This window comes from Diplotaxodon limnothrissa, linkage group LG3 (genome assembly GCF_057381915.1).
Source record: "Diplotaxodon limnothrissa isolate DT_005_m linkage group LG3, D_limnothrissa_male_GT1.1, whole genome shotgun sequence".
NCBI lineage: Eukaryota > Metazoa > Chordata > Actinopteri > Cichliformes > Cichlidae > Diplotaxodon > Diplotaxodon limnothrissa.
Window position 1 is genome coordinate 29,411,510 of NC_140598.1, and position 13,818 is coordinate 29,425,327.

Genomic DNA, 13,818 nt, shown 5'->3' on the forward strand with positions numbered 1-13,818 from the left:
AAGAACAAAGTTTGTGTGTGTGTGTGTGTGTGGGGGGGGGGGGGGGGGGGTTCAGTTGGGAAAATATTTGTGATTGTAACTGAAGATAATTTAATTACTCATAATGAAGATTTGATGATTATTTAATAATGTAGTCCATCTGAACCACACAACGTACACAATGTATGTGTGTATCTGAAGGAATAATAAGAAGTTGTAATGTAACACACACGTGTCGTGAGGGCAGATTTCCATTCATGGGGCCATCTGCTGCATTTGTTCATGTGATATTACTCAGCCAGCGGAAAAGAGATTCCTATGCCTTTGTTTTCCCTCAACAGTATGTGGTCTTTCTGTCATTCACACACAGAAACTAATAGTTAAATAAAAAAAATTAAACTTAGTAAACCCATACTGGCACTCAACAATATCAAACAAAAAATCTAAACTTGCACAAGTAAATCCACCTTAGAAGCCACTTGAAATGAAATGATGTGTTACATTCTACACTGCTATGCTTGTGCAGGTTTGGCCTCCAGTATGAATCCATGGTCAAGAAAACTGTAATGGGACTTGTAACAGCTGTTGAAATGCTGGCGTTTCACCACTAGGGGGAGCTTTTGTGATGCTAATGTCATTAATAAAACCAGAGTGGTGAATCAGAGGAGTGTCTCTCGGCATTCAGCATTTAATTGCATTTTTTGTTATTCAAACTTAAAACTGTTTGCTCCTGCCATTCAGCAGGAGCGGGAGGTAAACAAGAGAAGAGCTATCTGCTGTTGCCATTAAACAAACCTAGATAACTCACTTAAATATTATGATCTCAAATACTCGGAGGCTAAGTGTATGAGGAGAGTGGACTCAGCAGGCAGTGGATCAGAACCACAGATCTCTGATTAAAACAGACCCTGTACTGTGGCCTGATTTGAATTTCAAATGTGCAAACAAAGTTTCTCCTCTGCTGTTATCTCTCATCTTATCTGTGTACTCTCTCCTTTGTGTGATGGCTCTGCACAGTCAGAGCAAATAAACCAAAGAAGTTTAACTGAGGCTGTTTCAGATTGAGGGGATTGGTGATTGTAAGTTATCTCTAGCTCTCTTTTGAAGAGGAGAGATGTTTATTTATGGACTTCTACTATTTATGTGAGAAATGCTCTTCAATCATATTTAATAAAAACAGAGTGGTAAATCAGAGGAGGAGCATCTCTTTCTTTTTTTTCCCTCTTTCTGCGTTGCATATATTCTTGAGCATCAGTCATAGTGCTTATTTGGCCTCATCATTATTTTTAGCCTGACATGTGCTACAGGTATGCAGTATTCATCATGCAAATGACACATTCACTTGATATCAACACCACATTATTACAAACAACAGCAACAGCATCACACACACACTGTAATGCATTGACTGCTTTCCTGCAGGGAGTTTCCCTTCTACACTGTTTCTTAGTTTACGTTAAAAAACAACTAGAACATGTGCAGTACAATTTCTTCCCTTGTTCAGTTCATTCACTTCTCTATTGTCTCGACAAAGGAAAACTTTCATTTAGTTAATGGATAAGAAATGGAAATCCAGTCTTCCTAATAACACAGCTGCCGTGCAAACAGACTCACATTCAAACTGCCGTCACTTTGTTTCTGAATGAAAAACATGCTGCATTTGTGTTGGTGTTTGTGTTTTATTCTCAGTCATTACAAAACTACATTATTTGGCTGATAACATTTTAAACAAAGTTGGTGATAACAAGCAGCTGAACCAGCGCTGAGGTTTCAGCATGATGCTGTGTTTATTTAGAAGCACTGCCGACAATTATTGTTCTCAGAAAAATGTCTAACTGCATAATTAAACAATTAAACCATACTAGGTATGGTTCCTACGCGCAAATTTTCATGTATTTATGTATTTAGTTCAGGTTCAACATTGAAATCAGGCGAAACAGTATCAAAGGTTAAAATGCTTTAATAAGTCATAAATCACGGAGGAAACCTCGTAATACGAGAAAACAAACAAGCCCATGAACAACTGTACTCTGATCCACTTCATATGCTTCATAAGCAGGTGTGATGCAGCAGTGTCATGAAGGTTTATTTATTTACAATGTTTGAATGTTCAGGCATCTCTTGCTGAATCACTGAATTTGTAGTATTATTAATTCATATTTGGGATACAGGAGTTATTATAAGTCATTCTGAAAAAGGCTCTATGAGAGAAAAATAAAGTAAAGCTGTTATGTAGAGGCTAAGCCTGGGTTTGAAGTCAGTGAGGTGTTTGATGGGCTGACGCGATGTTATTGTTGTGAATGAAAGTTGTTGTATGGGGAAAGTCCAGCCATACTGATCTTATGAGCTCAAGCATTTATTGCTTACCATGTCACAGTTCATCATCCAATATAAATCAGCATAGCCGTCACAAACAGGACCAACAACAGCCTGATTTAATGTTCCTACCTTAAATACAATTATTTACAAAGAAAACAAAAGAAAGTCACACATAAGTTGATAAAGAAAGGACGAAAATGGAGAAAGTTAGTTTCGTTTTACAAGAAATGAGGGAGGGTTGGGCTCCACCTACTCTGTAGCAATTTGTCAGAACTGATTCACTTTTTTTTTTCAGTTGACAAAAGAAAAAATAAATAAACAAGTGAGCTCATGCTACACATGCTATCAAAGAACATTCAAATAAGACTGACTGACTCACAGCCCTGATCCCACATTTAGTTTTTTAAACCATTTTATCGAGTTACTGAGCTCATGAGTTGCTGCTTGTAAAACAAATTACAGGAAAACAAAAGAACAGGTTCAAACTGGTAACGCAAACCATTGTTAAAACTGACCTGACCACATTTTTAACATCCACAGTTTTCCTTCAGGCTGTTAAATGTTCTTTGGATTCTTAAAGACTTGAATAATGAGCTTGTTTTAAAACAAACAAACAAAAACGATTACACTTGCATGTGATGTCTGTTGTGTCTTAAAACTGCTTCCTCAAACTGAACAGTGGTTTTAATGAACCTGAACACAAACCACAACACTGGCTTGTTAGGAGTTGTGCAGGTTACATTTTAATTGCATTTTCTCTGTATCGTGGTTAAAGGTCAATATTCAGGTTTATTAGCAGCTTTGAATGGATTGAATCATGATGTAAAGTTACGGCTTCACTTAGCCTACACGTCTAACCTGCATGAGATCTCAAATATATTATTAATACATAATTTATTCTCACCAGATAATTATAATATGACAGTCTAAAAAAGTTATATTCATTGTATTAAGAAAATGTTTGTCCTTGCCATTGTTGAGCAAGTTTGACTAGTGTGATCACTGATGTTGTTCCAGGTATAATTAAACTGTGTGGGCACAGCTGTCACTCCTGTGTAGTGTGCACACTGAGTACGATCCTCTTTCTCTGTAGAAACCTAGACACTTAGCATGTGAGACATTAGTGTGTTATCACTTCCCTTATAAAAGACCAGAAAAAGATGAAGACACAGACATTTTGTTGGGGCTGAGCTGAAATAAAAATTCAGTCACTTTAGATCAAAAGATCTTTACTTTTCTTTAAAGAACATGAAAGATTTGAAAAGCAGAGCTTACAAAGTTTCAACACCTGGACATTATTAATAACACACATGAAACACTGAGAATTAACTTTGACATCATTTATTTCTTCATTATTTGAGCATTTCTGATCAATTACATTATGATCTTTTCTGATCTGCTTCTGGCAGCTGAGAATCCCTGAAAAATGTGTCATGGTCTGTTTGTATTCTGCTCTTATAATTTCTGAAAATTATGTGTAATAATGTATCAATACAATAAAGAAACAGAAACAAACTAATGAGAACATTTAATAACAATGAATGTCTAATGTTACTGATCACAGTGTTACCTCTGTGATGAAGAGGCACCTGTCAGACTAGTTGATCTGTTTTCTATAAAAACAATGAAATGACAGTAAATAGATTTTCATGTATCCAGTGCTAAAGCTGAAATAGACTGATTCAATTTTCTACTGAAGCTTCATTAACTAATAGCAGAAGGAACATTAGTTGGACATTTTGTAATGAGGCAAATAAATAGGTTATAAAGCATGAGGTAGATAAAATAGTACTGCAGTAATCTGAAAGCTCAACTGTCAGATTTTAGTTATGAAACATTTCATTAGCTTATAATATAAATATAGCTTAAGACCAGCTTTTGTTCGGTACAAAGAGAAGGTGAAAAAATTGTTTCAGGTTTAAAAATAAGTCACACCAAAAACTGACAGACCAGCTTCCAGCCCAGGGTCTCCTCCTGTCTGAGCTGCAGGTGAGACACAGGTGTGAGGTGTCAGCTGTCAGGTAGGTGATGAGTGAAGAACAGAACAGAATCCATTTCCTCTTCAAACTGCTGTCAGACATTATCTACTGCACTCTGATGTTTCTCTCTGGAAGCAGTCCTGCTGTTTCCTGAGGAGTCAGCAAGTGTCAGAGTGACATCAGGGATCCTTCTGGAGTGTCCGTGACAGTTGTTTGCTTCCAGGTCATTTCTGTCATTGTATTCAGCAGCAGGAGATTCAGAGTTTAGAAAACTCTCAGACATTTCAGTCTGTGGTTCAGTGGGAGGATGGTGTGAGTCCTGATTACATTTTTTATGTTTTCTATAGATCAAAAATAGAACAACAGCAGCAGAAAACACCACAGCAGCAACTGAAAGACCAATGACGAGTCCAAAAGATCCATCCTCCTTCCCTCCATCCTCCTTCCCTGCCTCCTTCCCTGCCTCCTTCCCTCCATCCTCCTTCCCTCCATCCTCTGTGTGTCCTCCTGTCTGACCTGCAGGTGAGAAACAGGTGTGAGGTGTCAGCTGTCAGGTAGGTGATGAGTGAAGAACAGAACAGAATCCATTTCCTCTTCAAACTGCTGTCAGACATTATCTACTGCACTCTGATCACATCACTCAGACCAGCTGCTTTCTACAAAGTCTCATCAACAACATCTTTAGAAACAAACATCAACAACCAGGAAGCAGCTTCACCTCTGATCACACACACACTCAACTCTACTCACTCACCTGGAGGATCAACAACATGAAGGTAGATGACTCTGATGGGGGGAGTCTTCAGATTTGCTCTCTTCCTGCGGTTTGTTCTTTGTACAACACGACACTCGTATGTTCCAGTGTCATTAATCGTCACATCCTTCAGAATCAGAGACACGTCTCCATCCTTCATCTGTCTGTCCTGCAGATCCACCCGGTTCTTAAAAGATGGATGCTGGTGATCTGGATCCAGCTGCTTATCCCGGTACATTAGGACACTTTCTTTGCCCAGGTCAGCTCTGCTCCACTCTACCACTATGATGGGGATGTTGTTGTCTCGAGCTCGACACGGCAGAGTGACGTTCTGTCCAGCTGTGATGTTTTTCTGGTCTGAAAGAGAGAAAGTGACACAAAGCAGAGAGGTTAAAGGGATCAAAGTACAATTACTAACTTCTGGAGCTTTGAAATCACAATCATAGAAACAATTAGGTTCAAAACTAAAGTGACCACTTTGCTTTTTTTTGGTGGGGGGGTGAAAAAAAACCCCACTTGTTCACACTTTTACTAAATAGTAGTAGTAAATAGTAGTAAGTAAACTAGAAGTAACTACAACACAAATATCACAAAATAGAAGTGTTGTAAACATACTACAGTCAAACTCCTGCTTTAACAAATAAAGGATGGGCTGTTCGCTTTAGTTCCTAGCACCTCTCTGCTTTGCTGTCACCCTGGGAGATAACTACATCAGTCAGCTATGTGCAAGGTCTGCTGGGTAATGTAGTTCCAATAAGATATAGGGCCTTTGCTACACAACAAACATAATAACTGTTCGATGGCACAAACCTTCTGCAGCCAAATATGAATAAGACTGAGGTAGTTGTCATTGGCCGCTGTGTATGCAGCGCACTCACAAACACACCTGAGCTCCTGATCTATAAAACTGGACCAATAATGTAAAATCCTCACAGTCATTTCTGATAACAACCTCGACTTAAGTAAGCATGAACAAATCTAGTAATCTGCTTTCATCTTCTCTAGATTAGATCACTGTAATGGCTGAGTGCATAGCAAAGTCAGCGGCCCCATGTGAGGGGGGAAGGTTCGAAGGTATAGTGTCACGGCCAGGAGGGTCACCTGAACGCTGATCAGCGGTTTCTATCTTTCTCTCTCTGCTCCTTTCTGTCACCGGGGCAGAACTCATTGTGGGTTCACGCCCTCGGCCCTTGGAGAAAGGAAACACCTGAGCCTCACCAAGGTGATCAGCATATAAGCCAGAAGATGACTGCTGTTCTTTGCTGGATCGTTGTCTGCTACGCGTTAGTGAACGTCAAGCCACAGCAAGTTAAGTGGAGTGTTTCTTTGTACTTTGTATTTACCAACGTCTCCCTGTCTACAGACTTCCTGGATTCTTCCCAGTGTCATTCCCGAGTGGCGAGTGTTGGAGAGAGAGCCTGCCGTCATGTGTGTGTGGATTGTTTGGATTGCGCGTGCCTCCCCCTGGATTTCCCTGGAGCCTCGTCCCCACCCCGTTGTACATAACACTTCTCCTGCACCTTCTGTACCTGGTGGACTTGTAAATAAAACTTTCTTGCGTGCGAATGATCCTGGAGTTCTGCGATTGAGTCCTCCACGTCAAAACCGTAAAATACTGTATAGGCTCATGTGATGTGTTGAGGAATTTTCTTTGTGAGTTTGGTCAAGGTATAAAAGGATCAGGGCGGTTGCCCATCAGGGAAAGAAACCTTCTCTTCCCTCAGCCTGATTTGTATAAATCCTTTTTCTGTCACCTCTCTTCGTTCGTCTCTTCTCCGACGCCTTTCACTTTCTCGCTTAAATAAATAAATAAAACCTGCACAGAAAAGGAACTGATGTGTTTCTGTAACTCATTATACACATGCTTTTCAACAACAACGTTCGCACAAACTACGGTGCAAGAAAATCATACAGAAACATAAAAGTCCACAGATTACACAACTCCAACTTTGTGTTTCATCGCACCTAGTGTTGTGTGACGTTTCATATCGACACTGCTCTTGATAAACCACAGAATACGGCGCCATCTTAAATCACTCGAAATGTGTCACATGACAACCATCTTACAGGTGGTTTAAGATGGCGCCATCTTAAACCACCTGTGTTTGTCTTTTTTCCTCTTTATAAGGGAACAAAAACAACAACAAGTGTAAACAAATCAACTTAGTGGCTGGAACATGACAGAAAATATAAAAGGAAAACTAATGAATAATTAAAAACATGACTATGTAAGAATTATCACTGATTTGCATGAAATTGTTCAAAAACTGTTTGGCTGCTTTTTAATTTTCCAGTTCTTTGATTGTGGTGCTGTATGGTAAAAGTTGTTGACATAAGTGGTTGTTAATCTCTCTGTCTCGATATGAACTTTTGTCAGGGGCAGCAGTGGTTTTCCGTGTTTCATTGTCCGATGAAGAGAAATGCCGCACAACAAACAACAACACTGCAATTCTGCAGTGCTTGAAACCTTTTTTTTTTAATCTTTTCTATTTTCATATTAACCTTAAAATTGAGTTTCTTTTTCCCAGTTGTGAGCTGTAAGTCTCCGTCCCTGAGAATATCAGATTCAGATCCCTCTTAAAAACATATTGTTTATAAACAGACATTTTCTGTGTCTCCCCTTTGCTGTTTTTGTGTTATAAGCATTTAAATGTAATGTAATAATTTTACACCTGCTCATTACCGTGTCCACGTTTAACGAATAATGTGGGCACAGTTAACGTCACCCGTGTCCACGTTGCGGTAGCGTACGACAAACTCAAATCAGCAACAGAATTGAGGTTTATGATTTTTTTTTTTACATAATTGTTAATATGCATGATGGTGTTCATATCTGCTCTATGACCATTTGAATTGCTTTTAATTTTATTCTGTATTTTAAAACCTTTGACAGCTGGTGTGATATTAAAACCGAACGTTGAACCCTCGATTGTAATATAAAATGTATATCAACATAATAATTTAATCAATTTAAATTAATCAATTTACCTAAGTGACCTTTTTTCTACATGATGTTTTTCCGTTATCACTGCTTAGATGTTTGAGTTTATGTGTGGTTGCTTCTCTGTTTTGTGAAATGTTTTGCTTTTGAACAACGATGTCGTTAATAATGATATTATTAATAATATTGTTAACATCATCAACAACAGCAATAATAATAATAGTAATGATAATAATAATAAAAACAATTTGTTTTAAAAAGGTAGCCCTAGAAGTATGTATACTGTTACGACCACATGTCATCATCACTGGTTAAACACGCAAAGTGCTCAGTTTACATAAGCCTGAACATTTGCTAAGTTTACCTTTATGGACGAATGCCTGCAGTACTCCAAACAGCAGAGCCCAGAGCAGTCCAATACGAAGAATATCCATCATACTTTCTCTGCCTCGATAAACCATCAAAGATCTGTGTATCACGGAGAGTGACAATCAGTGTTGTCTGTAAAGCCAAACTTGTCCTTAATGTGGACAGCTCACAAACCACTGTTTACAAACTAAATGGGCCTCGTCTGATATATGTAGCTTTGATCAGGAGCAATTGGATTGGCCCATTGTTTTCATGGGACTGCCCATCTGTGTTGTCATAGAGTGTGAATATGCATTAACCGGTCGGTCGAGTTTGTTCTGTTGTTCCTTTGTAAGCAGCCACGGGGAAAAGGAAAGTTGGAGTGAAGTAACACAGAGCAGTGAAGAGAAACTGAGTCTTAGAAACAATGAAGCGTCCACTGCAGCTTCTGCCTCGGCTTTTCCTAAATATTGATCTATGAAGTTGTTGTTTTGTTATTTGCTGATTGTCTTTAGATGACATAGTAGGTCGGTAGCTACTACCTGTCACAGGTCCCAGCTAAATTCACAGCAGAGCACAGTTGAAGGTTCAACGTTCAGGTTCACCAGCTTTAACCAGGCGTCCCTGTTTGCCTCACATTAGCTGTGAAGCTCGCACTGTGAACTAAGCAGGTCAAAATAAAAGGAAAACAGTGACAATGAAAACAATTTAAACAATTTAAACACGACCTCACCATTAATCTCCCTCCATCGTCCGTGGAGGGACGCAGTTGTTCCACTGTCTCCTTTAGCTCCATTTAAAGGTCTTCAGTACATTTCAAATATATAATCTCCAAATCTAAAGGTATGAAAAAGCACTGAGGGTGCTTATTGAGCCACTGCGGAAAGTCCCCAAAGTGAAAGCAACAGCTGTGTTACAGCTTATATGTTCTGGAGGAGTGGTTCGGCTGTCACACCCAGGCTTCCTGAAACGAAGCGTCTAAGCAGAGCAAATAAAACAACAACCACAGGTGTAGATCATGAGCTCAATATGACAGATTTGTTGAAATAAACAAGTCTTTAAAATAAAACCAAGTTTTCCTTTTCTATGAGCATAAAACAAAATATTAACGTCACATTGAGGTCACTGAGTGAGTTTCATTTTGAATGCTTATCAAAGGAAGGACAGAGATGGTCCCGCCCAGCAAGCAGTTTGTTGATCAGCGGCAAATTCCAACAGTTATTCTGTGATATTAATGCTTAAATTAAATGCAGAGAAAAGGCTCGAACTTTGGACGAAGGTCAAAGGTCTGGTTAAAACACTCACACTGCTCGTATAAACAGGACACGGTGGGTTTAAAAACACACGGTGTGGAGAGTAAGGAGAAACACGCAAACATTTGTTCATAGTCCTGATACGTACACAGTAAACACATCTGTACTTGACTGGAATGCAGTTCAGCTGCTGTGTGAAGAGAATGATCACAGTCAGTGTTTCATGGAATAGACTGGTTAGAGCTTCACTTCCATTCAACAGATCTCTATGTATACGTCCTCCCTGTGTTTGTACAAACACATTCACATATTTTTGCATATAATCTGGAGTCTTCAGTCTTCACAATGACACAGCTGCCCTGCGAGCAGACTCACATTGAAACTGCTGTCACTTTGTTTCTGAATGACATGACAAAATGCTGCAATCCACATAGATATAAAATACAGTATGTCTGATAAAATTGTGTACTCTCTCCTTTGTGTGATGGCTCTGCACAGTCAGAGCAAATAAACCAAAGAAGTTTAACTGAGGCTGTTTCAGATTGAGGGGATTTGTGATTGTAAGTTATCTCTAGCTGTGTTTTGAAGAGGAGAGATGTTTATTTATGGACTTCTACTATTTATGTGAGAAACGCTCTTCAATCATATTTAATAAAAACAGAGTGGTGAATCAGAGGAGGCGCGTCTCTCAGCATTCATCAGCACTGCCCCACACACACACACACACACACACACACACACACACACACACACACACACACAGTATGTAATCCTGTCTCATCATGTCTGGAATGCAGTTCAACCATTTCTTAGAAAACCATGAGAGTTTATGATGTTTCATAACAACACATGTTGGCACTGACTGATTTGTAGTTTGAGTGTCCTGTTTTACTCTCAGTCATTACAAACATTTTAAACAAAGTTGCTGATAACGAACAGCTCACCTAGTTCTGAGTTTTCAGCATGATGCTGTGTACTGCATAACAAATTAAAGAATAACATTTTATAAAAAATACTGTTTATTAAAACAAAAAATAATTACTTCTTTTTTGTAAATAAACAGGTATTTGTATGGTTCTTATGCACAGATTTTCGTTTATTTATTTATTTCAGGTTCAAAATGTATAAAATGATATTATTGACTGACAGTACATCCCATGCAGATTTAGTTCCTTAAAGAAAAGCAAACAAATAATTTCAACACACTGTAATAACCAAACATGTGTTTGGATAAACATGTGTTTGGTTATTGGCAGCAAGGACTGGGTTGATTATAATGTAGAGGACAGAGTGTGTAAAGTAACACAGTTATAAAGATAAATGGAACGACTTGTTCTGCAAGTATTTTAAATGTAACCCCTTCATAACTCATATTGACTGCAGGCTATTTACCAATACAAGCAAATACATTAGCCATAAAAACACAGATAAACACTGGAAGTGACTTATTGGCTAACACAGAAACCTGGAACACATCATTATTGTGTTATTGAACACAAACAGGAATCCCAGCCATATACAACACTGAACACAAAAATGCAAAAATAAAGGATATTACTGAAAATCTCCTTTAATTGCCAATGCAAAGCATGTATGTGCAGCTGTGTGTGCCTCTTGGACCACATGCAGAGTAACATTACTTTCAGCTGTATCTGTAGCTCTGTATAGTCTAGTTCTGACACACAATGCCATGGTTGTGCTCTCAGATAAATTCTGGTGCATGTGACCATCAAAATCTACCTCGAACAGCACTTTATATTTTATGCCACTTTTAGCAAAATCTTATTTCTTTTAATTACATATTTTAGGCAAGTTTTTAATAAATGCTACATTTTTTATTATCTTATTCAATACATTTTTAACCCTTTTCAAGAAATATATGAACTAAAATATACATGAATCTAACACAGAAACATAAAAACCTTTATTCAAAGGAGCTTGTGAACTGAGAACCTTCACAGACAAAAACCTTTATTGAACTGTCTCAGGGACAGTTACGGGTTGGCTTGATGAGCCACTGAACACCAGGAGTGAGGAGCAGATGTGGTAAGAAGACAGTTTGACCTTATGACAAAATCAGGTTTAAAACCCTTTTGTCCCCTATAACTTTGACACCATTTTTAGCTTTTTAACAGTCACTTAATGTATCTGGCAATCTTCTTTAACACCTGAGCACAGAAAGAGGGCGATGTAAGAGTCATTCCATCTTTTTTTTTTTTTTTTTTAATAGTCACTCTGTAAGTGTGCACATTGCCCTAGAGAAGTCATTTAATTCAGGTTAAGTTTAAAATACACTGAGAGGCAGTTATCAGGGTTAGGTTTGGGTTAGAGGCGTTTAAGGTCAGGGTCTTTAATCGGACTACCCAGTGCGTGTAGACACAACAACCAGTTGCATGAGACAAGCTATTAATGCCCTCTTAATTGTGTTGCTAAATTTATTTTCATGCACAAGAAAAATTACATCTGTACTTGTGAAGTTGTTAAACCTCTTAGTACATTTTAAACACAACCTATATTATAAAACTACTCCAAGACACTGGCCTTTGGAGGGGGGAGGGGGGAATGAAAACTTGGGTTCATTATTTTAATAGATAATATTCTGAGATATTCATGCCTCAAAAATTGAAAGGTGGACAGAACATTTTTCAAATAGTTCTATTTGATATATGAAGGTAAAATCTCACAGAAATCACTATATACATGTATATACATTGTCACGCCTTGAAACACACAATTTTGAGCCAAGTATGATATGGTTCAGCAGAAGTTCCACAATGATTTGAGGTACAGTGACCCATAACATAAGACTCTGATGTGAACCCTTTTTTTGTTTTACCTTTTCATAATGTGTTTCCATGCAGAGGAAGATGGTGTAGGCCGTTAGGCTAGCCAGACAGCCCTCCAGGTAGGACTTCCCCCCGAGTTTTTCTGCTTCTGCATACAGGTTGTTTAGCGTCTGAATGGTCTCTTCAAACTGCTGCTCATCGATCTGAAACCACAGGAGCAGTTTTAAAAACATAAACTTAAAGCAGTCAGGAAACAACCATGGCATGGAGGTTAACTCTGTACATACCCTTGACTCAAGCTCTGAAGGGAACTTGGTCTGGAACTTGCATATGGTGCCTGAGCTGTAGTCTCTTTGGATGAACACCTTGGATGAACACAGCTGGTTGCTGGAGGTCCTGTAAGCTGTGGGTCTACACAAAGAATTTACTCTTATGCATATTAATTTAAGACAAATGTACAAAAGATAAAAGAATATAAACATCTTTATTAAAACAATCACAGCAAAACATAAAAAGTCTGTACACCATCACCCCGCAAACATACAAACATACAGAACATTATAGCTTGATTCATGATACATTACATTGTGACACACAACTCTAATCTTACATATCATTTGATGCTCAGTTAAACTGTCAAATGCAAAAACACATGATTGTGGGATTTTTATAAAATATCTACATACATCATATAAATGCTGTCACTTTTAATTCAGTATTTGTCAGAAGGGTTTGTTGGGCAAAGGTAGCAATGCACTGACAAACAAACAAACCACTGACTAACAAAGATGTGTAAGACTGAAATAACAATGCACAACAAACCACTGATTTTGGCTTATTCAGGTAACTTCTGGGTTTTCTGTACTACACAGGTAGTTTGCTTCTTACTGGGGTAAATCGCCATGGTAACATATGCTGTGCGAAATCAGCATCACAGGTGAGAGTAGGAGGGTCTAAATTTAAATTTTTAAGCAGAACTTTACTCCCTGATCTTCATTTTCTTTTTGCAGCAAACAATTTTACACCTTTTTATTGTTCTTAACAATCAAAAACCGGACACCTGCACTGTACTTGCTGGCTTCATATCAAATTTCAATTTCAATTTTGTTGTTATATTTAAAATGCATCTGAAAGGATAAAAACTAAAACTTCCAGGAGGAGATTATGTTCTTGATGTCAGCTTCAAACGGTCTGGAAGCTCCACGTTTCCACTGATTCTTTTATTTACAGCAGCTTGTTAAGCCACACATTAGCCATGACAGTCCTGGTTTGGTGACTCTACAAATAAGAATCAAGTATAATAATATGTATACATTTTATAAATCACCAAATGAATACACACACACTCCCATGACCGTGCACAGTTTGTGCTCCATTCACTGGATTTAGTAAAGTCAGGCTTAACCTGATCCTGACAGTTTTAGATTTTATTCTTTCAGCTGTTTAAGTGTTTGAGAGT

At 38.2% G+C, this 13,818-nt stretch overlaps 1 protein-coding gene across 1 annotated transcript; it reads right to left on the reverse strand.

Moving 5' to 3' along the window:
* Positions 1-4,184: 4,184 nt before the first annotated feature.
* LOC146635270 (uncharacterized) lies at positions 4,185-8,513 on the reverse strand. Its single transcript, XM_085346646.1, has 3 exons — positions 8,337-8,513; positions 5,032-5,388; positions 4,185-4,793 (listed from the first exon to the last, which is right to left on the reverse strand). Exons 1-3 carry the CDS (start codon positions 8,431-8,433, stop codon positions 4,372-4,374), a joined length of 876 nt encoding a protein of 291 aa, XP_085202772.1. The 5' UTR covers positions 8,434-8,513; the 3' UTR covers positions 4,185-4,371.
* Positions 8,514-13,818: the final 5,305 nt, after the last annotated feature.